Here is a 27,205-nt window from a genome sequence, read left to right on the forward strand (position 1 = left end):
CTGACAGGTGTTGACAACAATGACCGTTCGGTTATTTCATTTGATTGACTTTAACAGTGAGATCGACTGTGGTTGCACGCGGCTACATTCTGTGTATTTTGCATGGTAATTTACACCAGCTCTGTGTATGAATTGTGCCTCCCTCAAATTTGCCAAACATGTTCTGTAGTTGATCTTTGAGAGGAAGCGCCTAACCAGTGTTGTGTTTGTGGAGCTAAACCAGTGAAAACACATGTCAAAAACCTCATTTTTGACTCTGAACTGAACTTTGACTGACAAGTGAGCTCTGTGGTGCAGTCCTCCTTCTACCAACTACGCACCATATCCAAGATCAAGTCCTTCCTCACCCCCAGTGACCTACGGAGGGTCGTCCTCATGCTCATTTTCTCCTGGTTAGACTATTGCAACTCTCTATGCTGGGGCTACAGACAAAACCATCCATCGCCTGCAGTTAGTACAAAATGCCAGGGACCAAAATGAGGGACCACATCTCCCCTGTCCTCATCTCCCTCCACTGGCTTCCAGTGAAGCAGAGTTATATATACGATCTGCATGTTTGCTTTCAAGGCTCTCAACGGTCTCACCCCGGCCTACATCAAGGACCTCCTGGACCAGTCCCCCACCTCTAGGTCCAGGCCCAAGCTCAGATCTGATCCTGGACCAGTCCTCCACCTCTAGGTCCAGGCCCAAACTCAGATCTGATCCTGGGCCAGTCCCCCACCTCTAGGTCCAGGCCCAAGCTCAGATCTGATCCTGGACCAGTCCTCCACCTCTAGGTCCAGGCCCAAGCTCAGATCTGATCCTGGACCAGTCCCCCACCTCTAGGTCCAGGCCCAAGCTCAGATCTGATGACAAACTTAGCCTGAGGGTCCCACGGACAAACCTAGTGAGGAAGGGTGACCGTGCTTTAGGGCCAAACTTTAGGGCCAAACTTAAAACACACCTTTTCAATGTTGTATTCTGAACTAGCGTGACTTCTGTCATGAATGTTTCAGTCTTTCAGTCTCCTGTTCTCTAACTGTTGTCTCTGTGTTGTCGTGTCTCGTTCTGTTACCTATCTCCTACCTGTCTCTTGTCTTTGAAATCGAGAGTTTAACTTGTTTTTTGAATGATTTTTCACGGTGCCCACCCACATCCATTGTATGACCAAAACGGTGGTAGAGCAATTATCAGACTTTCTCAAAAGTGCTAGTTTTATCAACGTTTTGATCTGAACAATTGCATATTATGATCATAAGTAACCTTAAAACAGGGCTAAACATGCATTTCCCCTTTACTACTCCTTTAATGAATGAATTAATAAATGAAGGAATAAATAGTTCATTCATTCATTCAATGATTCATTCATTCATTCATTCATTCATTTTTGGAAATCAGTATCGATACCCATAACTTGGCAGTCATGTAGCCTAATTAAGGTTACAGCAAAAAAAAAAAAAAGATTTTAGTATCACTAACCGAATCGATATTGAATCGTGATAATCGATTCTGAACCTTGTGAATCGGAATCGAATCGATTCTTGAAATTCGAATCGATACCCAGCCCTATTCTGTAGTCAGTCTCTAGTCAGTTGATAGAGTTTGTCTGTGTTTAATCCGCCGGTGTCTCTCGTGTTCCCAGCCCTCTCTCATGCCGGAGACTGGCCGCTCACACTGACGGTGCAGGATGAGAAGATGGCCCAGCTGCTTGTACCGCCAGGGCTAGACAGCTTCCGCCCGCTCTGTCCGGAGTCCCTCGAGGCCATCGAGAGGCGGATCGCCGAGGAGAACGCTAAGAGGCCCAAGGGGGAGCGGGGTGGCGGCGGCGGCGGCGGCGATGACGAGAACGGCCCCAAGCCCAACAGCGACCTGGAGGCGGGCAAGTCCCTCCCCTTCATCTACGGGGACGTGCCCAAAGAGATGGTGTCCACCCCCCTGGAGGACCTGGACTCTTTCTACTGCAATCAGAAAGTGAGGGTTAATCTGCGCCCGCCGGAGGGGGAGGCCCTCTTTGTTGTCCGGGGGCCAGGTTTAGCCGTTGTCTAGGCGATGCAGCATGTCGTTACCCACCCCTAAGCCTTTGTATCCCAGGGAACAGCAGGGGTGTCTGAGGGGGGCTCGTGTGTGAGGACCGCCGGGGGAGGCGGAGCCAGCAAATCACACTCCGTTGTGTCTGGTCGTGTGCTTATATACCGTGCACTCAAACGGTGTACAAGTGGCCAGGTTCATTCCTGCACTTACGAGAAGGCTCGGCTTCGATTAACTGCTGTATTGTTGTACTGCTGCCGTGGGTGGTTTGTGGTGTAAAAAAAAAAAAAACGAAAGACTGATAGCCATCTCTCCTTCCTCTCTCTCTCTCTCTCTCTCTCTCTCTCTCTCTCTCAGACCTTTATAGTGTTGAACAAAGGGAAGGCCATCTTCCGTTTCAACGCCAACCCTGCCTTGTATGTTCTCAGCCCTTTCAACCCTCTTAGAAGAATATCAATTAAGATTTTGGTACACTCATATCCTTTCATTCAAAACATACCACGTTAGGCATTCATGAGTCAGATGAAGTGTGTTTGTGCCCTGTATCTGTCTGCACACTTACATAATTAGCAAAGCACAATGAGCCGTCTTCATCCTGGCGCTAAGCTGAACGAATGTATGGCGGTCACCCGATATGTTGTATGTCTGAGCTGGGTGTTGTGTGTCATTGTGTAAACAACGTTGAATCAACCGGTCTGGACGGTTTCCTTGACAACTGCCTCCACATTGTTCAACATTGTGATCATGTGCACCATCCTGACCAACTGTGTGTTCATGACCATGAGTCAGCCTCCGGAGTGGGCCAAGAATGTCGAGTGAGTGGTCCCACGAACCCGCAGAACCCCCCCCCCCAAAAAAACCCAACAACAAACAAACATGAGTGCACCTGCAAATACACATATTGAGTCTTGTGTGTGTTTAACATGTCCCTTTTCGTTTTGAACAGGTACACATTCACTGGGATTTATACGTTTGAGTCCCTGGTTAAGATTCTGGCTCGAGGCTTCTGTGTAGGGAAGTTTACTTTCCTCAGAGATCCATGGAACTGGCTGGATTTCTGTGTTATTACAATGGCGTAAGTACTGCCTCTCACAATTCATTCACATTTACTGTTACTACTCCCCCAATAACTAATGTTAACAATTTATTATGTATGGCCTTGGGACGTAGGGAGAGAAAGTGAAAACATGCGCCCCTAGCGGATTTGTTCTTATCGGAGAGGAGTTTCCCATAGACCGGATTTTCTAATAATTACTACGAAGACATTTCGGTGAAGTTATCAAAACAAAAACTTGTGAGTGTCTTTTCAGTAATAACCTACTAACCGTGAGAATTTCAAACAGTATTTCGCCTTCTTTCAAATTTTCGAAATTGCTCCATTCCTCCAGTCAAAGTCAATGGAATTTAAGAAAAATATTTTCATAATAATCGGATTGTGATTGAAAATCAACTATGATCACCAGAATCAATAAAGTTTGTCTCCAACTATTTGCCGTTTAAGGCATTCTACTAACTTTTCGGTGTCGACCAAGATATAATTTTTCAAAAGACGTGTCTATGAGAAATCCCATTCATTCTCTCGGCATTAGGAACGCTACCAATAGGGGGCGATGAGATTACTTTCCCTTCCTATAGTTTGTAGTGCTTTTATAACGAACCTACTACTGTACTACTCTTAGTGTCCTCTTTTTTTCTTACTAACACCTTTATATCACAACTGTGTTGCCGATCTTTCAAGTTGCTGATGTCAGTAGCCTACTATCTGCTGTTCTGGCTCACAATGACTGAACCATCGTTGATTTAGTAGGAGACTATTATTGTTCCTAAAGCAGCAATGGCATACTAATGTGGTAGTTTGAGAATTCATTGGAGCAGCCATATTGCAATCCTGTGTTGGATGTGTGGTTCCTACCGCAGAATGTTCCCAGATACTACGTATCTACATGACCTCTATCTCAACATGTAACACTGTGTGAGAGCTTAGGACCCCAGTCACATTACACATGCTGTAGATTGTATATGTATTTTCTCCTGAACTATACAAACTCTATTGTCATTTTTAATTTCCCTGCAGGTATGTAACTACTTTTGTACGTCTAGGCAATGTTTCAGCTCTACGCACTTTCAGAGTACTGAGAGCTTTCAAAACTATTTCAGTCATCCCAGGTAAGGAGTGGCTGCTGTCAGGCGTTACAGTAGCTAGCACCCATGTGATGTTTCCTTCTCTTCCTCCTCCTCCTCCTCTTCCTCCTTCTTTCCCTGCAACTGCGTTGTTGTCCTGTCATGGCATTGGTATGTGACCCTCCCCCCTTATTGCAGATATATCACAGAGTTTGTGGACCTGGGCAATGTGTCAGCTCTAAGAACATTCAGGGTCCTGCGAGCTTTGAAAACTATATCGGTCATCCCAGGTGAGAGTCAGGTCTGAGGTGAAAGGTTAAAGGTTAGGGGGCCCATAGGCCGGTACTCCATCAACATGAGCAGGGCCACTCCACCCTGTGCTTCTCCTCAGGCGTGATGGTTTTGGTTTGCCTCCCATGCCAGCGAAAGCAGGAATCTGAAACAAGTCCATCAAAATGGAACGGATTTCTCGCTTTTAGACATACTATTTCATCTGGTTTTTATTCATTAATTTCATTTTCTCAGAAGAGCTTCAGGGGTCTGGTAGATAATGTTGGCGTGGTGCTTGTGTAATGTACAGTATGTGGTGCTGTCCCAGTTCTGCTTTTCTGTCCTATTCTGCACTGCATGCTGGGTAGGCTGCTGTCCTGCGCCATGTCCCTCGACTGCGGTCTGTCTTCGTTCAACGAAGGCCGTCTCCATTCGTTCAGTGAAGACAGACTAGGCGGTTGTGGGGTCGGGGTGTGTGGAAGCAGCGCACCTCACCCTCACCCTCACCCTCGCATCCCGTCACCGTCATGCATGCTCTTACTGTACCGTGAGTCATCGGTAACACTTTACAGTAAGGGTACATTAATAATCATTAGTTAATGCATTATTAAGCAATAAGTAACAGTTAACTAATGTCTCTATTAACCATTTACTAATATTATTTATGTTAACTAAGTTTAACTCACCTAACCCTAACCCTAACCCTAACCTTAACTAAGGTATTAATTAACATTAGTAACCTAACCTTACCCTAAATAAGCATTAGTTAACAGTTAACTAATGTTTTTTTGTGACCCTTATTGTAAAGTGTGACCGAGTCATCTTATTTTGGCCCGAATTCAGTAAGATTTATAATACACACATCTGTATGTCAGTGTCTGGCCACAAACTATAACTACACACCATTATAACTGCAAGTACTACTCTATCTTCCTCTGAATTAATGCTTAGAACGTATAAAACGCCTATCCTCTGTACGTTTAAAGCAGTTGCCTAGTGCTACTGTACAGTATATTATACTGTTGTTCTGAACAGATGGTGGTCGGTACAGATCTTGCCTGTTACCGTAGTTTGTTGACAGCTGGGTAATTTTCATGACTGAGCAGATGTGTGCTGTAAATATACTTCTGAAATTTCAGAAAAGAAGGCTCATACGATATTGGAGAGTCATTATTGGCCTCGTCACACCGTTGAGAAAATGTCACATTATCGTTCTCATACCAATAATATGAGCCGCTTTTCAGACACATTCAGCGTTTCGTGCCTCATAATGGGTGTAGAGCTCGTTGGCGTCAGCCGACCGCTTCACGCTGTGGTGTCTACACACGCTCCACCGGGCATGGGGGCTGCTTTGTTTTCATTCGCCGTCGTAGATAAACCGCTCAGACTAACGGAGAGCTCGTACGTACGCCCGGCAGGCCTGAAGACCATCGTGGAAGCCCTGATCCAGTCGGTGAAGAAACTGTCCGACGTCATGATCCTCACCGTCTTCTGCCTGAGCGTCTTCGCCCTCATAGGGCTGCAGCTGTTCATGGGGCACCTGCGCCACAAATGCATCCGGATACCACCCAACTCCACCGACAGCCACTTCAACGTGGTGGGCCGGAACTTCACAGACTACATCAACGACGAAGGTGAGCATTTTGGGGTGTTGTTGTCGGGAGTGTTAGATACAGTAGATGGCTTATTTTATTGTCATCGTGTCCTTTACAGGAAATCTGTTTTGTCTTTATGTCACCTTACATGAACACAACAGACACTTCACCAGCGCACAACCCACACTGTGCAGATACACACACGTCACCAACCACGTTTAAGCACACATACCTATAAACATAACGTACGGCGAGCTGGGCGTGAGGTCGGGGGCTGTGCTCTGTGAGTCATGGGGCGGACGGGGGCTAGACAAGCGGGCACTCGCTGGAGAGAACGATGAGGAATGACAGAGGTTGGGGGGGGGCAGTGTTCCCCTGGTGGGGAGATGTCATGTGGCACATAATCACAACAGAGTCTGTGTGTGTGTGTGTGTGTGTGTGTGTGTGTGTGTGTGTGTGTCTGTCTATGTTTGTGTATGTGTCTGTGTGTGTTTGTGTTTGTGTTTGTGTGTGTGTCTGTGTGTGTCTTTGTCTGTATCTGTGCGTGTGTGTGTGTGTGTGTGTGTGCACACGCATGTGTGTCTGTGTGCGTGTCTGTGTTTGTGCGTCTGTGTATGTTTGTGTGTGTATCTGCGTGTGTGTCTGTGTATGTGTCTTTCTGTGTGTGTGTGTGTGTCTGTCTGTGCGTGTGTGTGTGTGTGTGTGCATCTGTGTCTGTGTCTGTGTGTGTGTGTGTGTGTGTGTGCGTGTGTCTGTGTATGTGTGTGTGTGTCTGTCTGTGCGTGTGTGTGTGTGTCTGTCTGTGTCTGCGCGTGTGTCTGTCTGTGTGTGTCTGTGCATGTGTGTGCGTGTGTGTATGTGTGTGTCTGTGTGTGTGTGTGTCTGTGTGTGTCTGTGCATGTGTGTGTGTGTGCGTGTGTATGTGTGTGTCTGTGCGTGTGTGTGTGTGTGTATGACAGCAGTAGCGCTGAGCTGGTATCGAGCCGTAGAGGACCCTGAGTCACTGTCTCAGCGGAAGGGAAATTGTATGCAGATGGCCTTTACAGAGTGACCAGGGCAGCACAGACTCACAGTCCTCCCTCCATCCCATACTTCTATACTACTGCGTAAACACAACACTAGGACTTACAAACACAAATGTATTATTGTTAAGAATTTTTTGTATATATATATTTTATTTTATTTTTAAGAGATTTGACCGTACTGGAGTGACCCTAATAGAAATTCCTTGTGGCGACCTCCCTTACTAACTCTCTGTTTTCACTGTAGCAAATCATTACTACATCCCAGGTAAAAAAGATGCCTTGCTATGTGGAAACGGCACAGAACAAGGGTAAGATTTAACCCCCATTTGTCTGGTTATCAGCTTATCATATTGTATGTTTTAGTGTGTCTGTCTGTGTGTGTGTGTGTGTGTGTGTGTGTTTGTGTGTGTGTGTGTGTGTGTGTGTGTATCCGTCCTTGTGTGTGTGTGTCCTTGTGTGTGTGTGTGTTTCCGTCCCTCTGTGTGTGTGTGTGTGAGTGTGTGTGTGTGTCCTTGTGTGTGTGTGTGTGTCCGTCCCTCTGTGTGTGTGTGTGTGTGTGTGTGTGTGTGTCCGTCCCTCTGTGTGTGTGTGTGTGTGTGTGTTTGTCCATCTATCCTCACCTATCGTGGTGTAAGCTTGCTTATGTGTATTATGTGGTCTATCCTGATAATAGCCTATACAGCACATTGTGAATGGAGAGGGAACTGTGTTTGACTTCCCCTGGCTTCTCCTCTGTTGTAGACAGTGCCCAGAGGGGTTCAGATGCATCAAAGCGGGCCGGAACCCAGACTACGGATACACCAGCTTTGATTCGTTCGGCTGGGCCTTCCTGTCGCTGTTCAGATTGATGACGCAGGACTACTGGGAGAACCTCTATCAGCAGGTCTGCATGGGACAATCAGGGGCTGCAATTCAATCAGACCTGCCACAGGGGTGTTCTCTCTCTCTCTCTCTCCCTCTCTCTCTCTCTATCTATCTCTCCCTCTCTTTCTTTGCTTCTCTCGCTCTCCCTCTATCTCTCCCTCTCTCTCTCTTTCTCTGTTTCTCTCTCTCTCTCACTCTCTCTGTCTCCCCTCTCTGAATTGCCTTGTATGCCTAGTGCATGCGTCGCCCCGGCCAAAAACATGAGTGTGCAGGATCTTGTGTTATGTACTGTAATCAGGTTTTGGGCGGGATCAGTCCTCAGGATGCTGGAACAAAGGGACTCAAGTATTTTATGTTCAACCAATTACGCAGCTCAAACCAGCTCAGTCTAACATGCCTACTTTAGATTTGTCCTTATCCCTTATGGTGTGTTGTATGCTATTGGCTATGCTATACAACGGCTTGTGTGAATACTTGATTGTGATTCACATTATTTCTGCGCAATGCCGAGTATATACGCCCGGCAACTCACCCTTGTTCTACATCAATGTGCAACTCAAAATACGACCTACAGTAGCAACCCAAACAATGACCCATAGCAGCCCAAACTACAGTAATGCCATACTGTACCTGATATTGCTAGCTAGCCATGAGCAAAGTGTAGGCTTCTGCCTATCTGCTGTGCAACATATCAACCGTCCAGTTGTCAAATCTAATGTCCAACAAGCTGTTTATGATAGCCAGACACTTCATTGTCCTCAAATCAATAACCTTTTTCCACATCAAATACAGTATGTGTTACTGTTAATCGTAGCTTCCAAGCACATGGGATGTGACAGGGTTTGGTCTAGGTGAGTGATAACGTCACAACATTAGATTTGGGTGGAGGGAGCTAAAGCTAATGTGAGCATTAGATGTATTTTGTTTTCAGAATGATGTTTTCTGTTGTATATAAGCGGGATAATAAACTCAGTCGAGCCGGTTGTTGTACGTATGGTGTTGTAGATATGATCTTTGTGTGTATGGTGCGGTAGATATGATCTGTGTGTGTATGGTGTTGTAGATATGATCTGTGTGTGTATGGTGTGGTAGATATGATCTGTGTGTGTATGGTGCGGTAGATATGATCTGTGTGTGTATGGTGTGGTAGATATGATCTGTGTGTGTATGGTGTTGTAGATATGATCTGTGTGTGTATGGTGTGGTAGATATGATCTGTGTGTGTATGGTGCGGTAGATATGATCTGTGTGTGTATGGTGTGGTAGATATGATCTGTGTGTGTATGGTGTTGTAGATATGATCTGTGTGTGTATGGTGTGGTAGATATGATCTGTGTGTGTATGGTGCGGTAGATATGATCTGCTTGTGTATGGTGTTGTAGATATGATCTGTGTGTGTATGGTGTTGTAGATATGATCTGTGTGTGTATGGTGTGGTAGATATGATCTGTGTGTGTATGGTGTTGTAGATATGATCGGTGTACGTATGGTGTTGTAGATATGATCTGTGTGTGTATGGTGTGGTAGAAATGATCTGTGTGTGTATGATGTGGTAGATATGATCTGTGTGTGTATGATGTGGTAGATATGATCTGTGTGTGTATGGGGTTGTACAGTATGTTGTGTTTTTGGACCCCAGGAAAACAAGACGTCACCAAACGTGGATCCTAATAAACGTACACTCATACCTCCTCGCTCACTCACATATGTCTCTCCCCCGTAGACCCTGAGGGCTTCTGGGAAGCCCTACATGCTGTTCTTCGTGCTGGTCATCTTCCTGGGGTCCTTCTACCTGGTCAACCTGATCCTGGCGGTGGTGGCCATGGCCTACGACGAGCAGAACCAGGCCACCATCATGGAGGCCCAGCAGAAGGAGGAGGAGTTCCAGGCCATGCTGGAGCAGCTGAGGAAACAGCAGGAGGACGCGCAGGTACGGTATCGCCTCCCTGTCTACTCAACGCTACAGCTCAACACTACGGCCGACACTACAGCTCAACGCTACAGCCCAACACTACAGCTTAACACTACGGCCGACACTACAGCTCAACGCTACAGCCCAACACTACAGCTTAACACTACGGCCGACACTACAGCTCAACGCTACAGCCCAACACTACTGCTGACACTACAGCTCAACACTACAGCTCAACACTACGGCCGACACTACAGCTCAACACTACAGCTCAACACTACAGCCCAACACTACAGCTCAACACTACAGCCCAACACTACAGCTTAACACTACAGCCCAACACTACAGCTTAACACTACAGCTCAACACTACGGCTCAACACTACAGCTAACTCTACAGCTGACACTACAGCTCAACACTACAGCTCAACACTACAGCTAACTCTACAGCTGACACTACAGCTCAACACTACAGCTTAACACTACAGCCCAACACTACAGCTCAACACTACAGCCCAACACTACAGCTTAACACTACAGCCCAACACTACAGCTTAACACTACAGCCCAACACTACAACTCAACACTACAGCCCAACACTACAGCTGACACTACAGCTTAACACTACAGCCCAAAACTACAGCATAACACTACAGCTCAACACTACAGCTCAACATTACAGTCCAACACTACAGCTTAACACACTAGCTACAGTAAATGCTACAGCTCGAGGCTTCTGAGTCTCGCGTCGCCCCTGACGACCGCGTCTGCGTGTTGATTGGCCGGCAGGCGGCGGCGGCGCTGGCCACCGCGGAGAGCGGGGAGTACGGCGATAGAGGGGCGCTCGCCGAGAGCTCGTCCTCCACGTCCAAACTCAGCTCCAAGAGCGCCAAGGAGAGACGCAACCGACGCAAGAAGAGGAGGGACGAGGAGGAGAAAGTAGAGGACGGGAAGGTTCCCCGTTCGGAGTCGGAGGACAGTATGATAAGACAGACTCGCTTCCGGTTCTCCGTCGACGGAAACCTGCTCTCCTACGACATGAGGTGTTCGACGCCGCACCAGGTCAGACCGCTGTTCCTACGCTGCTTCTCCACACGTTTATGCTTTTCTTTCTACATTCTGGTCCATTTCTATATTTCAGTTGCTTTCGTTTTACTTTTTGGTCGGTTTGGTCGTCATCGTCTTCATCATCATCACCATCATCGCCATCGTCATCCTCCTCTCGATCAACATCTTCTTGATCAGTTATCTGCAGTGATATCATTCTCTTATTGATCATTTTCATCGGCATCAACATCATCTTCTCTTTCATCATCAGTGTACTAAAGTTCTTTCTATGAAATTTTTAGATTTTATTATTGAGATCCTGACTGTATCACTCCTTAGATGTATCTCAATATCATCAACATCATCATAATTGTCACAATCATCAGCATCATCACCATCATTATCATCATCATCACCATCATCATCATCATCATCATCACCATCACCATCACCATCATCATCATCATCATCATCATCACCATCATCATCATCATCGCCATCATCATTGAGAACATGACATCTCTTTACCCAAACTCAACCACTGAATCAGGGGTCTATTCCAGCAGAGACCACCTTTAAGAATCCATGCGCTTCCCGTCAGCTCTGTGACGGTGTGTCTCTGCTAGTGACGGCTGCTCTGAGGCCTGTTTCTCTCTCCCAGTCAGCTCTGTGACGGTGTGTCTCTGCTAGTGACGGCTGCTCTGGGGCCTGTTTCTCTCTCCCAGTCAGCTCTGTGACGGTGTGTCTCTGCTAGTGACGGCTGCTCTGGGGCCTGTTTCTCTCTCCCAGTCAGCTCTGTGACGGTGTGTCTCTGCTAGTGACGGCTGCTCTGGGGCCTGTTTCTCTCTCCCAGTCCTTCCTGAGCGTCCGCGGACCGCTGTTCTCCTCCAGACGGAACAGCCGGGCCAGCCTCTTCAGCTTCAGGGGCCGCGCCGGCTCCGAGAACGACTTCGCCGACGACGAGCACAGCACGTTCGAGGACAGCGGCAGCCGCCGCGGCTCCCTGTTCGTCCCCCGGCGGTCCGACCGGCGCGGCAGCGACGTGAGCCAGGGCAGCCTGCTGTCACGCCACGTCCAGCTGCCGCCGGCCAACGGGAGGAAGATGCACAGCTCGGTGGACCGCAACGGCGTGGTGTCCCTGGTGGGTGGGTCTTCACTGTCCTCGTCGCCGGCGGGGCTGTTTCTGCCAGAGGTGACGGTAGATACGGCCACCTCTGACCATCACAACGTAAGGATGCTTTAGGGCGGGGCAGCCCGGCTCCCTGTGTGACCACGCCCGCTCTGTGCTGGTGGCCCCGCCCCCCGCTGTGACTGGTCCACAGCAGCGACATCTGTAACTCGGCCGCCTGCAACGTAGTGACCCTGTTTTTTTTTTCCTTGTCTTTCTTCTCTCTCTCCCTCTCTCTCTCTCTCTCTCTCTCTCTCATTCTCTGTCTCTCTGACTCATTCGTTGTAATTTGCTTTTTTATGACATTTTATATTTAGCATACTCTTCAGTTGTGCCCCTTACATAAAAATACTCATGTTCATGTTAATTATTACCTCCATGTTAAGCTAGTGACCCTGTTGATTTTCATTGTCTTTCTTCTCTCTCTCTCTCTCTCTCTCTCTCTCTCTCTCTCTCTCTCTCTCTCTCTCTCTCTCATTCTTTGTCTCTCTGACTCACTTGTTGTAATTTGCTTTTTTATGACATTTTATATTTAGCATCAGTTGTGCCCCTTACATAAAAATACTCATGTTCATGTTAATTATTACCTCCTTGTTAAGCTAGCAAACCTATTAAGTAAACACTTTTTATAGGTGCCTTCGTTTTGTGGCACTGACATATTAGTTCATCGGTCTGTGTTTCTGTGTTGTCATCTGTAGATGCCTCCAGTTATGTCACTTCCTGTAACGCGTGAGCGTGTCTGTGTGCAGGGCACCACCACCGAGACGGAGTACACAAAGGAGAGATGCGGATCCTACCGAGCCTCCATGGACTTCCTGGACGACCCAGAGGCCAGACAGAGAGCCCTGAGTGTGGCTAGCGTCATAACCAACACAATGGAAGGTAGGGGCACGCTCTACCTCAGCTAGGGCTGTATATCATCTTGGATTTCGCGATACGATACGCATCACGATACACAGGTCACGATTCGATATGTATCACGATACAGAGGTCACGATACAATACGATACGATACGTATTGCGATACACACATCATTTACTGAAAGATTTTAAGTGTTCAAGACTGAAAACTGAATGGCTCATATGCACTATATAGATAACTCAAACTCAATGACTGGACAGAGAGCTAGCTAATAAATATTTTACATTTGATATCCATGCTTTTTAAACTGTCAACATTGTAGTATTTATGGTTTTTCAAAATTATTTATATGTATGCTTTTTTAACTTAATTCTGTAGAATATGCTTTTTAAACTGGATTTAAAAATTTAAATAAAAAAATAAAAAACTTTTTTTTTTTTTAAATTTTACAGCGCCCGGCTGTATCGATACTCCGGGCTGAAAGATCAATACAGTATCGCGAGACTACGTACCGCGATGCATCGTTTTATCTCCCGGTGTACCGTTAAAAGCAAAAACTCTTAACAGCGAAGACATCGCTGTATGTCCTTGTCTGTCTCTGTGTCTATTAGAACTCGAAGAGTCGAGACAGAAGTGTCCTCCTTGCTGGTACAAGTTCGCTAACACCTTCCTGATCTGGGAGTGCTGTCCGGCGTGGATGAAGATCAAGTTGTTTGTGAAGCTGATCGTGACGGACCCGTTTGTTGAGCTGGCGATCACCATCTGTATCGTCATCAACACACTCTTCATGTCCATGGAGCATCATGAAATGGACACCGACTTCATCAATATGCTCACCGTTGGAAACTTGGCAAGTAGTCCGCATCATTTTGTAGCGAGTGCTTTGCGCGGGAACTATTTGTACTGGTACGAGTACCTTTATTCTTATAAAATCGTTTTTTAATTGTCTGTAATGTTTTATACAGGTGTTCACAGGCATCTTCACTGCTGAGATGCTCTTGAAGATTATCGCTTTGGATCCGTACTACTATTTCCAAGAGGGATGGAATATATTTGATAGCATCATCGTCAGTCTGAGCTTGATGGAGCTGGGCTTAGCCAGCGTGCCGGGAATGTCCGTCCTCAGGTCATTCCGACTGGTGAGGAAAAACTTCCTTCCTGTTACCGTAGAGAACGCATGAGGACATATTAAGACATACAGACGTATTTGACTTCAGTGTCTCACCTGTCATCTCCGTCTTCAGCTAAGAGTGTTCAAGCTGGCCAAGTCGTGGCCCACCCTCAACATGCTGATCAAGATCATCGGCAACTCCGTGGGCGCCCTGGGCAACCTGACCCTCGTCCTGGCCATCATCGTCTTCATCTTCGCCGTGGTGGGCATGCAGCTGTTCGGCAAGAACTACAAGGACTGCGTGTGTAAGATCTCCAAGGATTGCACGCTGCCTCGCTGGCACATGTACGACTTCTTCCACTCCTTCCTCATCGTGTTCCGGGTGCTGTGCGGAGAGTGGATCGAGACCATGTGGGACTGCATGCAGGTGGCGGGCCAGACCACCTGCCTCATCGTCTTCTTGATGGTCATGGTCATTGGCAACCTGGTGGTACGTCGCGCCATCCACTCCACGCTACCCAAACATGTTACGATACGGTTACGTTACATTACAGTCATTTAGCAGATACTTTTATCCGACGCGACCTACAATAATCGCATTTAGCGTCGGAAGTCATTGTATTACTACTCGCTAGAAGTGAATCTCCTTTCTAAGACAAGTGACTAAGAGCATAGTCTAGTGCTGAAGGCAAAGTGCAAAATATAATAGGTGCTTAAAATTGAGTGAACACCTTATCACGTTATGCCAATGAAATTAATCTCTAGCTACATATGATTGTGTGTGTGTGTGTGCGTGCGTGCGTGCGTGCGTGCGTGTGTGTGTGCGTGTGTGTGTGCGTGCGTGTGTGTGTTCGTGTGTGTGTGTGCGTGTGTGTGTGCGTGTGCGTGTGCATGTGTGTGTGTGCGTGTGTGTGTGTGTGTGTGTGCCCAGGTGCTGAACCTGTTCCTAGCCCTGCTGCTGAGCTCCTTCAGCGCCGACAACCTGGCCGCCACGGACGACGACAGCGATATGAACAACCTGCAGATCGCCATCGGCCGCATCCAGCAGGGCGTGGCCTACACCAAGGCGCTGCTCGTCCACAGCATCTCCCAGAGGGAGAGGAGGAAGAGGAGGAGGAAGAAGAAGAGCGGCGGCAGCCCCACCGAGGGCAAGCCGCTGGACGAGCTCCACAAGCCCGCGCAGGAGGAGGAGCACAACTGCGTGTCCAACCACAGCGCCGCGGACGTCCGGAAAGACCCGGACCGCCCCAAGGACGGCAACGGGACGGCCGCCAGCGGCGTGGACAACAACGGCGGGAAGTACATTGTCACCGGCGACGGCGACTACATGCCCTACCTCCACAACCCGTGCCTGACGGTCTGCGTGCCCATCGCCGTGGGCGAGTCCGACTTTGACAACCTCAACACGGAAGACTACAGCAGCGACTCCTCCGACGTTGAGGGCAGCAAAGAGGTGAGGACGTTGACCTACGTTGGCCTAGCAGAGTCGGATACTATGTGGAGTTATGGGGGAGGAGGGACATAGGGCATGGTAGACATCGCTCTACTCAGCGCGCGTGTGTGTGGGTGGGTGTGTGTGTGTGTGTGCTAGTGTCTGTGTGTGTGTGTGTGTGTGTGTGTGTGTGCGTGTGTGTGTGTGTGTGTGTAAGTGGGTGGGTGTGCGCGTGGGTGTGTGTGTGCCAGTGTCTGTGTGTGTGTGTGTGTGTGAGTGAGTGGGTGGGTGTGTGTGCCTTTGTGTGTGCACGCCTGTGTGTGTGTGTGTGTGCGCGCCTGTGTGTGTGTGTATGTGTGTGTGTGCGCGCCTGTGTGTGTGTGTGTGTGAGTGAGTGAGTGTGTGTGTGTGTGTGTGTGTGTGTGTGTGTGCGCGCCTGTGTGTGTGTGTGTGTGTGTGAGTGAGTGGGTGTGTGTGTGTGTGTGTGTGTGTGTGTGCGCGCCATACTTGTCAACCCTCACGTTTTTCTCGGGACTCTCCTGTATTTGACCCTTCTTTCCTGCCGTCCTCCCATTTAAATATTTTCCCGTAAATCTCCCGTATTTAACCTTTATTTAAAAAGATGAGAAAGAAGGGTCAAATACGGGAGAATCCCGGGAAAAACGGGAGGGTTGACAGGTATGGTATACGCGCCTGTGTGTGTGTGTGTGTGTGTGTGCGCGCGTGTATGTGTGTGTGTGTGAATATGTCTGATTAAAACTGATTTGGAGGGGATCATTTACCCCTGACAATGCTGTTCTCTGGGGTACCAATTACTGTGATGGGAGGAGAACATGTGCAGTGAGTCATTGGTGCCAACATGGAAACACACAGAGCACCCAGTGCCTTTCACCTGCCTCACAGGACGACACTGAGTTGTGGAGTGATTGTGTGATTACCTCCAACAATCAGAGTTATGTGTTACCCAGATAGCAAGCGGATGTGTAATAATTCTGGGCCATATATGGGCCGGAACTAAGCCACAAGGGCCAGATCTGGCCTGTACATGGCCCAGATCCGCTTGCTATCTGGGTAATCTCTCAATTTTGTATACACTTTTCAACGTAAAAAGTAATGAAACTATTTACTGATTACATTGGCACGCTCTATACAGAGTTGTCACATGAAGTTGCTTTCGTGTAAAAACAGGAACTCTGCCAACCAGACAAGAGATCAATATGAAGGAAAGACAAAGACTGATTGCAGTATTGGCTGTGGTTCTTCGCAGATACATTTGTTGTTTTGAGATAAGTGGCGGTGTCCTTTTGCCGCGGTCTCACTGGGGCACTTAGCCCGCACCCCTATTCATGACGACCCAAGTATGAGCATGTGACAAGACGTTTTACCCCAGAGGCCCCTAGACACCGTGCCCCGTCTAACAAGGAGAGGCCATGGAGACAGGAAAATACCAGCCTTCAGATTACATTATGTGCCATTTAAGTCTGAGTGCACAGCAGCTGCATCCTATTCTTCTGGGAGCCGTTTGTTTCGTGATGTAGAGATGAGAGAGGCCCTTTTCTGCAGGCTCTGAGTGCAGAAAAGAAATACTGTTTCCAACCGTTCGTTGGCAGTTATAAAATGCCATTGTGATGTAGTTTCAATCTGAAGATGTTTTGAATGTCCCCCCCCCCCCCGAGTGCTATGATACTTGTCACTATTTGACATTCTGCAAATTAACGACTTCTTTCAGCTGTGAATGTCCATTGCTTAGATGTGTTGATGTCTGACCAACATTGTTTATTTGCAAAGATGTTGTTGTGGTAACCTTTGGTGTGACTCTTACCACACTTAACCCCCATCTGTTATTGCAGCTGTTTCACAGGGGCTCTCAAGGTTTTCAGTGAGAGGAAACTTGTAAGACCACTTTATTCTACATCACACTCACCATGGATATCGCCTATCCCATTTACAAAACAGAACCACGTCATCATCGGATTGCTCATCCATTTCTTTCTGCTTGGTCATTTTGAAACCCCTCCTCATTAGATTTTTTTTAATACATTTATTGTTAAGCAGCATTTCCGATGCTGCAAACCCTGATTTGTTGATTTTTATTTCAGTTTGGTGTAAGCCTTCTTTGCAATACTGAAATAGTCTCTTTGCACAAGCTCCACTACTTCCTGAAATTGTACAGGCATCTTTATTTCCTGTCCTATACTATTGGATGGAAGTGATTAATCAGGTGCGGCACACCTGATCACACCTGATTAATCACTTCCATCCAATAGTGTAGGACAGGAAATAAATATGCCTGTAGAGTTTCAGGAAGTAGTGGAGCTTGTGCAAAGAGCTCATAGGTCTAGGACTGGGCAACACTGCCAGTTTGATCAACAGATCAGGTGATGGTTTCGTGTGGCTCGATTGGTTGTCTTGTTTTTGGGGGTTCTTCCGCTGGACAGTCAGTGAGCATCCAGAGCCCGTCTGACTGACCTGCTGTAGACTAATGGATTTCGCTTTTTACTTTGACCAAATTCATTTTAGCGGACTGGATCACAGTTCAAACATTTATTATGGCATTTTCCATGAACCAATATTGTCCATAATGGAATGATGAATGCAAACTATTACCTGTGACATTTCGAAAGAAAAAAAAAAGTTGAAACGTATTAACATGGTTTGCTAGTATTACCAGCTAAAATTAATCTAAATTCGGTAGTATCATTTAAAAAATCCAAGTACTGTAGCTAAAATGAGTCTATATATTACATTTACTGCATCTGAAGGGCACATAATCAATCTTCCAGACAACAGACAGTACAGTAATTCGGAGCGCACACCTATATCTGAGAGAACCAGTGCAGTAGCAGCGAGACCCGTGGCGGGCGGCTGTTCTCTACAGGGTGACTACGCCAGCCCTCTCAGCCCTGCAGGGAGCTGTCCGTTAGCGTACACTAGCTTGCTTACATCATTCCCACTCTGCATTAGCTGGTCCCAGGACAGCCCAGCGCTGCTGCACTCCCCAGGAAGGTATCCAAGACCGCTCTCATCACAGGGCTTTTACCAGACACGCCCAGAAGAGACCCACTAAAAGCTGAAGGAGCCAGTCAGCCAGCTTTGGTGTTGATAAATGTTGTTTACAAACTGGTTGAAGTTTGGATTTTTCTCCTTTATCAAGCATATGATTAAATACATATTAAATATGGCTTGTTATTGTTGAATCACTTTGACTTTGGGCTGAATACAGATACTGTGTTCCTATTATTGGCTTTGGCAAACCTTTGCTAGTAACTGCCCATCAAGCCTCTTTAAATATCTTTTCAAGACACCCTATAGACTTTCCTGTGGTTACCAAGTAGTCAGATTGACTGAATGAGAGCCAATGTGTGATACAAATTGTATAGACCGCATTGGTCTGTCCAAAGTCCTATAGCAAAATAATGTGATTGTAGGCTTCTGTTTATCACATTACCCTCCCCACTTCGAGGCTGGAGGAGTTTGATTTCACCCCCCTAGGGTTGCTGGGAGTGATGAAACCCCACTGACACGAGCTCCGCAATGCAGACTGGCCTCTTCGATGCCTCCCTCGGTTAAGTGCACAGCACTGCTTTTCTGCTGTTAAGCTAATGTCGGGATAAATCCTCCTTTCTAAATGACTGAAGCTCGTCAAGTGTGTGGAAACTGCACACGGGTTTTCATGTCAACGAGACAGGTGTTTATCGGTTTGTCTATCTCGTAAATAATAAAGTTTTGGGTAAAAAAAAAAAAGCACTGGACATGAAAATACTGGAGCACACATGTCCATATGGATCACAGGCTTGGTTGAAACATGCACTTGTAGAAAACGCATGCCACCATAATACAGTATGAGTTACTGTACGTGAGATCAATCGTACCTACAGACTTCATGGAGATACAACCATTTTTGTTACAATGGTGATCAAACTAACCAGTACAAATCGGACATTACAAACTACTTCAGTATGTGCCTCAAGTGCGAAGCCTGTGCTGTAGGTACCATTGATTCGCTCTGCATGAAATGATACAGTCCTATTCTAGAGATCCACCCTGCGAGCTTGCAAAATGTCAAGCGGTCTTGCACTCCCGAGTCTTGCACCCCCTGTGGTAGACGCAGTGGCTCAGTGTGTCGGCTCCAGGGGAGATGCTACAGCAGCTAGCATCCCCCGGTAGGCTATAGGCCCTGATGGGGGCTGTGCGCGACGCTAACAGCGGCGTGGTTTGGTTGGTTCTCCCCCCCCCCCCCCCCCCGTGCGCAGATGCTGGCCGACGCCCAGCTCAGCTCCTCCGAGGGCAGCACGGTGGACATCCGGCCCCTGGGTGAGGGAGGAGAGTCCATCGACCTAGAGCCCGAAGAGTCCCAGGAACCCGAGGGCTGCTTCACCGACCGTGAGGCCCCCCTCCCTTGTTTTGTAGTCATTAGTGACCGTCACTGGAGGTTTGGTCTTGATGTCTGCCAAGGTCATTTTTCAGTTTTTTGCAGATGATGAAAGTGTAAATTGTAAGCGTTCAAATTACGTGCCATGCATTGAAATCTGCAAATATTTGAAGAAGATATGCTTCTGTGAATGTCGGTACACCTGCAATCACTAAGCAGAGAAAAAGGGCTTCTCAGATTACGAGCTGTTCACACTTCTCACAGGACATGGACTTTGACGACAAAATATGACTATTTAGCGAACTAAAACTGTTGTTGAGTGGGTTCTTCACAACCTCAACTTTCACAATATAAAAAAAGGAAAACTGTGTGAACCCCCCCCCCCAAAAAAAACCCCAACAACAACGTATTGTTCCCTCTAGCGCATTTTGAAGCCTGCAGACATCAACACCAAACCTCCAGTGTTACTATCATACATTAGACGTGAGAGCCAGTTGAATGTGCGTGTTTCCCTGACTGCGCTTTGCCCCCCGGGCGGGCGGTCGGTCCAGGCTGCGTGCGCCGGTTCCCCTGCTGCCAGGTGAGCGTGGAGCACGGCCGCTGGAGGATGTGGTGGACCCTGAGGAAGACCTGCTTCAGGATCGTGGAGCACAACTGGTTCGAGAGCTTCATCATCTTCATGATCCTCCTCAGCAGCGGAGCCCTGGTGAGTCGGAGATAATCCGGCCGGGATTAAAGGGGGTACTAGCCAGATTATCCGCCGCTTAAGATAAGAGAACCTGCATTTGAACAGATTCTGTTGCTGTAAGTGCTGTAATGGTGACTAATTTAGGCAACATCACGGTCAGGGCTGGCGTCTCCTTTAGGTGGAATAGGCAAAACTTTTTGGGGGGATTCGCAAAAACTTTTTAACGTTCTCATTGGATGCAGTACATGCCAGTGATAATAAAACCAGTCAAAATCACAGATTTCCATGAGAACTCCATTCCCCCAGAAACAGAGATCTGATTGGCTGAGGCCCCAACCGGATGTGATACTCAGGTCATGTTCAAGTGTGTCATAGCCGTCACATGACGACACGATGATGGCACCTCAGTCTTTATTGCTTGATGGAGGGTAGGACTTATCTCAAAAGGGGGCCTCCGCAGAAAAGTTTTCCTAGGGCCTCCGAAAGTCTAGAGTGGGCCCTGACCGCGGCGCCCAGGCTCAGAATTGGCGGCAGAGGTAGAGTAGGGTGTGACTTTGCTGTGTCTGAGGTAACAGTCTGACCTGCTTGTGTTTCTCCCCAGGCGTTCGAGGACGTCTACATAGAGAAGAGGAAGACAATTAAGACCATGTTGGAGTTCGCAGACAAAATCTTCACTTATATCTTCATCCTAGAGATGTTACTGAAGTGGGTGGCGTACGGCTTCGCAAAGTATTTTACGAATGCCTGGTGCTGGCTGGACTTCCTCATCGTCGACGTAGGTCCCCTATTTCACATCACTCACTAATCACTCCTTTGTTTAGGTGGAACATTAAAAATGCTACACACAGGTAATCTACGCAATGCAAAAGCATACAGCAATACAGAAAAAACAACATCAATGCATGATATGAGACGGTATAGAGATGATACCTGTTTGTAGTCATATGTAAAGCCAAACATGTACTTTTCATAGGTGAAAAATACATCACAATCAATTTTCAGCACTGAGATGCGTGAGTACATTACTGGCTGTCATGTGACGCGATCTAGGCGAGTAACTGTCCTTGTCCCGGGAAAGAGCCAGTCGGCCATCACACACATAATAGTGTGTGTGTGTGTGCATGTGTGTGCACTTGTGTGTGTGTGTGTGTGTGTGTGCTCCAGGTTTCCCTGGTCAGCCTGGTGGCCAACGCCATGGGGTACGCTGAGCTGAGCGCCATCAAGTCCCTTCGGACCCTGCGGGCGCTGAGGCCCCTGAGGGCCCTGTCGCGCTTCGAGGGCATGAGGGTGAGAGCCACTACAGTCCCCTGCCTGCCCCACCTCTCAGTACACATTAGGAACCGTCACCGGGGCTTGGGTCCTGATGTAGGGAAAGGTCCTTTGTGTAAATTATAAGCTTTCAAATGATGTGTCGGCATTGATATCTCCAAATAGTTGATGAAGATACAGGTATGCTTCTGTGAATATTGGTACACCTGTAATCACTGAGCAGAGAAAAAGGGCTCCAAAGATGCAGAGTTGTTCAGACTTCTCCCAGGACATGGACTTTGACGACAAAATATGACTATTTAGTGATCCTAAAACAGTTGTTCGTTATACTGAGTGGGTTCTTTGCAACTTCAATTTTCGTAATAAAAAAAGATACTTTGCGCTCTGGCACATTTGAGGACCGCCTACATCAGGACCACATCCCCACTGACTGTCACAATACAGCAGCAGCTTACAAAGCCACACACACGCACACACACACACAAACACACACAAACAAACACACACACACACACACGCACACGCACGCACACACACACACACACACACACACAAGGCAAGGCAAGGCAAGTTTATTTATATAGCACATTTCAGCCACAGGGCAATTCAAGGTGCTTTACATGAGACACACACACACACACACACACACACACACACACAGGCACTCTGCAGCCAAAAACAAGGCCCACAACAAGCACACTTTACAACAGCTGGAGACCATAATCACTGTATAGTGCATGTATAGTACAGTACCTTTCCTTCCCTGCTCCCTCTTGTCCAGCTCAATTAGAGTTCCCTTACATTAGATACAGTAGCTCTGACATACAGTAACAAATGTATCCCCTGATACGCATGTTATAATGAACCTTGTAAGTACAGGGTGGGTCCATGATACCACTACCACTAGGTTCCACACACAGTTCTACGAGAGACTCTGTATGCAGAGTGGCATCTCACTCCACTCTTAGGCCTTTTCCACCAAGAGGGAACCGGTTCGGTGCCGGTTCACGAACCTAATTTTGAATGGTTCCGAGCATTTCGACCAAAAAGAAATGAGTTCGGGAACCCGAAAGCTGGTTCCGAACCGGCACCACAAAATAGTAGTTTTTTCAGTGCGACTGTGACGACATCATGGGCGTGGGCTGGCGTAAAACGGTTCGGCTCAAAACTGGTCGAAACGCGGGCCTGTTCTCTGGACAGAACCAAGGTTCCAGGAATTGAACCGGTTCATGAACCAGAGTTCTTTTGGTGGAAAAGGGCTATCTGATGTTGCAAACAGCTAGGGGGTTTCTCACAGTTCCAGGTTTGGTTGCCCTGACCAAACGTTTGAAGGCTTATGTAACAGGTGACATGGGCCGTTCAAGACCAACGGAGCCTCGACCATGCTAGACTCGCAAGTCAGTCTCTAAAATGCCTGGCTCAACTAGAGACTGAGGACATTCTCCCTGCTTTTGTTGCTAAAACAGGGTGGAGAAAAATAATTTAAAAAAGAAAGGAAAAAAAAGAAATAAAATGCACTTTTGAACCAATCCAAAGTGAGTTTAAAAAATAACAACAACTGAGGAACCAGTTTGTTCAGGTTTGGACCAGTCCAAAGCAGTAGGCGTAGGTTTGTTCTTCGCTATTCCAGCCACTACCTTGAAGGAATCCACAGACGATTGGTAGGCGACTAGGCGGAGATCTCCATTTGTCTGCTATCGCGAGACCGCTATCCTGCATGTTACGGTGGTCTAGATTTCCACCGGCGCTGTGACGAAACTCCCTCCTAACGTGTTAACCTCTGAACGCCCCCACGCCAACCCCCCCCCACGCCCCCCCCAGCGCTGCACAACCAGCTTCTCATCACTTCACTGTCCTGACACTGATGTCCTCTGAAACTGTACTATCTGGATGTTGCTCGCTGTTTGCCTTTTAACACAAATCTATTCTTTCTTGATTCATGTGTTTGTTTTTCATTCACAGTAAACAAATGTTGTGACTTCAATCCTGCCTCTACAAGGTTTTTTTTTTCTGTTTCGTTGTTGTGCAGTACACAGCCTTGACTGTAGCCCCCCAGCACATGGTAGAAGCTCCTTAGATCGACTTCCTGCCTCCTGTCCTCACTCCTTCCCCACGTCTTTACCCCGCTGTTGTCGTGTGTCGTTAGGAATGAGCTGTGGTTCTAGTGGTACTGTGTGTGTGGGTCTCAGACTGATGTGTACACTGCCATTTCAACACTATACTCTTGTGTTTTCCTATTTTCACCATTACCGGTCGACGTCAATATGTACCAAAGTTATTGTCAGTTTGCCAAACTCTTCTCTTCATCCAATATGATTCTGTACTGTCTAGCAACTTATCTTACATTCTGATAGCGTTGTGTATTTATTTGTGTGTGTGTGTGTGTGTATGCGTGTGTGTGTGTGTGTTTGTACGTTTACATACTTGTGTGTCTGTGTGTATGCATGTGCGTACTTGCATGTCTGTGTGTGTGTATTCACGTGCGTACTTGCATGTGTGTGTGTATGCACGTGCGTACTTGTGTGTGTGTGTGTGTGTATGCACATGTGTACTGTGCGTGTGCGTGTGTGTGTGTGTGTGTGTGTGTGTGTCCGTGCAGGTGGTGGTCAACGCTCTGCTGGGGGCCATCCCCTCCATCTTCAACGTGCTGCTGGTGTGCCTCATCTTCTGGCTCATCTTCAGCATTGTGGGGGTCAACCTGTTTGCGGGGAAGTACTACCACTGTGTTCACAACGCGACAGGTGACCGCTTCCCCGTGACAGAGGTCAACAACCAGAGCCAGTGTAAGGCTCGTCAGGACGCCCGCTGGATGAACATCAAGATCAACTTTGATAATGTGGGGGCCGGCTACCTCGCCCTGCTTCAAGTGGTGAGCTCGTTACTCTATTCGGCTCAAGATGGACCAGTCGACACATGCAGGCTGCTTTTCAATCCCTTATGATTATGTGATATATTGGAAAATATGTAATATATCAAACTATACATTTCCATATATAGGAAACTAGTGGTTATTTTTTCCAAGATACTGCAATATATGAAAAGGGCAATTCCTTATGTATTATTCAATATCATGTATGTATCATATATTATTCTGTTTATTTCCTCTGTGTATTTTACAAACATATATATAATATATTGACAGTTAAATCTGTATATAGGGGAATATACTTTGTTTGCATAAGGGGTGTGTTTGGTTTCTATATAGGCAGTGACCATTTTTACAGAGGACAGAAGTTGAAGTTCAAGCATATTAGCCATAAATACCTTATATTTGGGTAATGGCTAGGGTTAGGGTTAAGGATAGGGTTAGAGTTGGCTATGTTATGAAAGCAAAGACCAAAACAAGATTCAGCGCAGTAAGAATAGCAGGTGCGTCTATTCTAACAGCCGCCATGATTGTGTGGTGGTAGATAGGGCGAATAGACTGTACCTTCTATATACAGTGTATGTATTACAGTACAGTCTTCAGATAGATAGATAGATAGATAGATAGATAGATGTTTTTAGATCATTTTGTAACATAGTAACATTTCTTCTCATATTCTTAAAGGCTACATTCAAAGGCTGGATGGACATTATGTACGCGGCTGTGGACTCGCGAGGTGTAAGTGACCCATTCTGTTACGCGGTGGCCATCGTTTGGAGCCATGCTCTATTGATAATGTAGCCCTGTCTGAGACTTTTAAGACCAAATGTTGCTCCAGGACAACAATAATGTCCTATTGGTCAAGTGACAAGACCCCTGGGTAAGCAAAGTGACACCATGAGTGATATCTGTAATGTTCTCTCATCAGGCCTGTGTTCCTCCCCCTCACTAACTAGTCACTTACCGCTAGATGAATTATACATACAAAGAAGATGAATTATACATGCAAAGACTAGGACTGCTTGGAGCATGTTTGTGGTGACTTGCCTGTTATATAGGCCATGTCCTGCATGTCTGCCAGCCTGTCTGGATGTAGTTAATTGTTGTGTTGATGTGTCTGTTCTGTTGTCTCTTCGATAATGGATAGTTAGTTAATGGTAGTCCATTGCTATATCATTGTTATTCTTGTCCGAATAGTTATAGAATAGTTATAGAATTAGTTATAGAATATCATTGTTATTCTTGTCTCCGCACTGGCCTGTGAGCGGTTACAGATTCCAGATTCCCCAGGCAGAGCTGCTTTATGCTGCTAGGGAAAGGGATTACTGTACCATGGGTTTGGTTAATGTGTACTGTCCCTGATCAATGAGATGAGATTTTTTTTAAGGTTGGATTTTACTTGATTTCTTATCTTTATCTTCCTTTATTGTGTTTTATCTTCCACCTTAATTTTCCTGCTTTTTGTTCATTTTATGTCTTTATTGTTTTTTTATGTCATTTTATGTTTTATGTGAAGCACATGTAAATTATCTGCTGTAAGGCACTTTGAGCTGCATTTATTTATATGAAAGGTGCTATACAAATAAAGTTTTATTATTATTATTATTATTATTATTATTATTACCATTATCGTTATTACTATTAGCGTTATTATTATTATTATTAGTATTATTATTGTTATTATGGTTATGATTATGATTATGATTACTATTATTATTATTATTATTGTTATCAATAAATAAATACATAAATAAAATGAGAAAAATATACTGTAGTTCTGCACTGGATGCTAATGCAATGTTCCTCTGTTGCAGGTTTATGACCAACCTGACTATGAAGTCAACCTGTTGATGTATTGGTACTTTGTGATCTTCATCATATTTGGATCATTCTTCACACTCAACCTCTTCATTGGTGTCATTATAGACAACTTCAATCAGCAGAAGAAAAAGATAAGTATATTAATAAGTATATAATTGCACAGAATATTCAAACATAATGTGCTTTGCTAAGACAACAGGCCATCATCCATTTTACAGCCATTTAATGTTTCATCTTTCCTCTTTACTTTGGAGGTCAAGACATCTTCATGACAGAGGAACAGAAGAAATACTATAATGCCATGAAGAAGCTCGGATCGAAGAAGCCTCAAAAGCCTATTCCCAGGCCAAAGGTAGGTGGAGCCTCTATTTAAAGGAACATGCCAACTTTTGAGGAAATTAGCTTACTTTCCATCTTCCCCAGAGTCAGATAAGAAGATACATACCCTTCTCTTCTCTGTGCGTTTAGTAGGAAGCATTGAGATGACAAATAAACTAATTTCCCCAAAAGTTGGCATGTTCCTTCAACATTACCACGTTAAACGTTTCTTTAACCTATAATCGTTAGGTTACTAGCGTAACCCCGGTTCTCTGATAACAAGAGTGAGGTATCTGACTCTGGGAAAGCACCTCAGGCGTCACCAACCACAGAAGCACCAATGACACCACAGCAGTCGTATGACAGACAGGTCACAGCCCCGCCTCCCCTTACAATAAGCTGTGACCCGCAGGTATGGCATTCTCAATCACATCTCTTTCCCGTGCAAGTGCAATCCA

At 46.4% G+C, this 27,205-nt stretch overlaps 1 protein-coding gene across 1 annotated transcript in view; it reads left to right on the forward strand.

Moving 5' to 3' along the window:
• Positions 1-1,674: 1,674 nt before the first annotated feature.
• The window catches only part of scn1laa (sodium channel, voltage-gated, type I-like, alpha), a gene marked incomplete at both ends in the record, with an annotated part of 31,160 nt that continues 5,629 nt past the window's right edge, over positions 1,675-27,205 (forward strand). The window contains 24 exons of the mRNA XM_084442951.1: positions 1,675-1,950; positions 2,365-2,475; positions 2,725-2,822; positions 2,954-3,082; positions 4,327-4,418; positions 5,817-6,032; positions 7,263-7,326; positions 7,760-7,901; positions 9,606-9,812; positions 10,583-10,855; positions 11,694-12,068; positions 12,758-12,890; positions 13,482-13,720; positions 13,836-14,009; positions 14,115-14,471; positions 14,913-15,434; positions 19,667-19,796; positions 20,337-20,491; positions 21,075-21,248; positions 21,638-21,760; positions 24,342-24,611; positions 25,293-25,346; positions 26,423-26,564; positions 26,684-26,781. Of these exons, the coding sequence (XP_084299077.1) occupies positions 1,675-1,950; positions 2,365-2,475; positions 2,725-2,822; positions 2,954-3,082; positions 4,327-4,418; positions 5,817-6,032; positions 7,263-7,326; positions 7,760-7,901; positions 9,606-9,812; positions 10,583-10,855; positions 11,694-12,068; positions 12,758-12,890; positions 13,482-13,720; positions 13,836-14,009; positions 14,115-14,471; positions 14,913-15,434; positions 19,667-19,796; positions 20,337-20,491; positions 21,075-21,248; positions 21,638-21,760; positions 24,342-24,611; positions 25,293-25,346; positions 26,423-26,564; positions 26,684-26,781 (4,554 nt within the window). The remainder of the gene's footprint in view (positions 1,951-2,364; positions 2,476-2,724; positions 2,823-2,953; positions 3,083-4,326; positions 4,419-5,816; positions 6,033-7,262; positions 7,327-7,759; positions 7,902-9,605; positions 9,813-10,582; positions 10,856-11,693; positions 12,069-12,757; positions 12,891-13,481; positions 13,721-13,835; positions 14,010-14,114; positions 14,472-14,912; positions 15,435-19,666; positions 19,797-20,336; positions 20,492-21,074; positions 21,249-21,637; positions 21,761-24,341; positions 24,612-25,292; positions 25,347-26,422; positions 26,565-26,683; positions 26,782-27,205) is intronic.

The sequence above is a fragment of the Borostomias antarcticus genome (assembly GCF_949987555.1).
Source record: "Borostomias antarcticus genome assembly, chromosome: 9".
NCBI lineage: Eukaryota > Metazoa > Chordata > Actinopteri > Stomiiformes > Stomiidae > Borostomias > Borostomias antarcticus.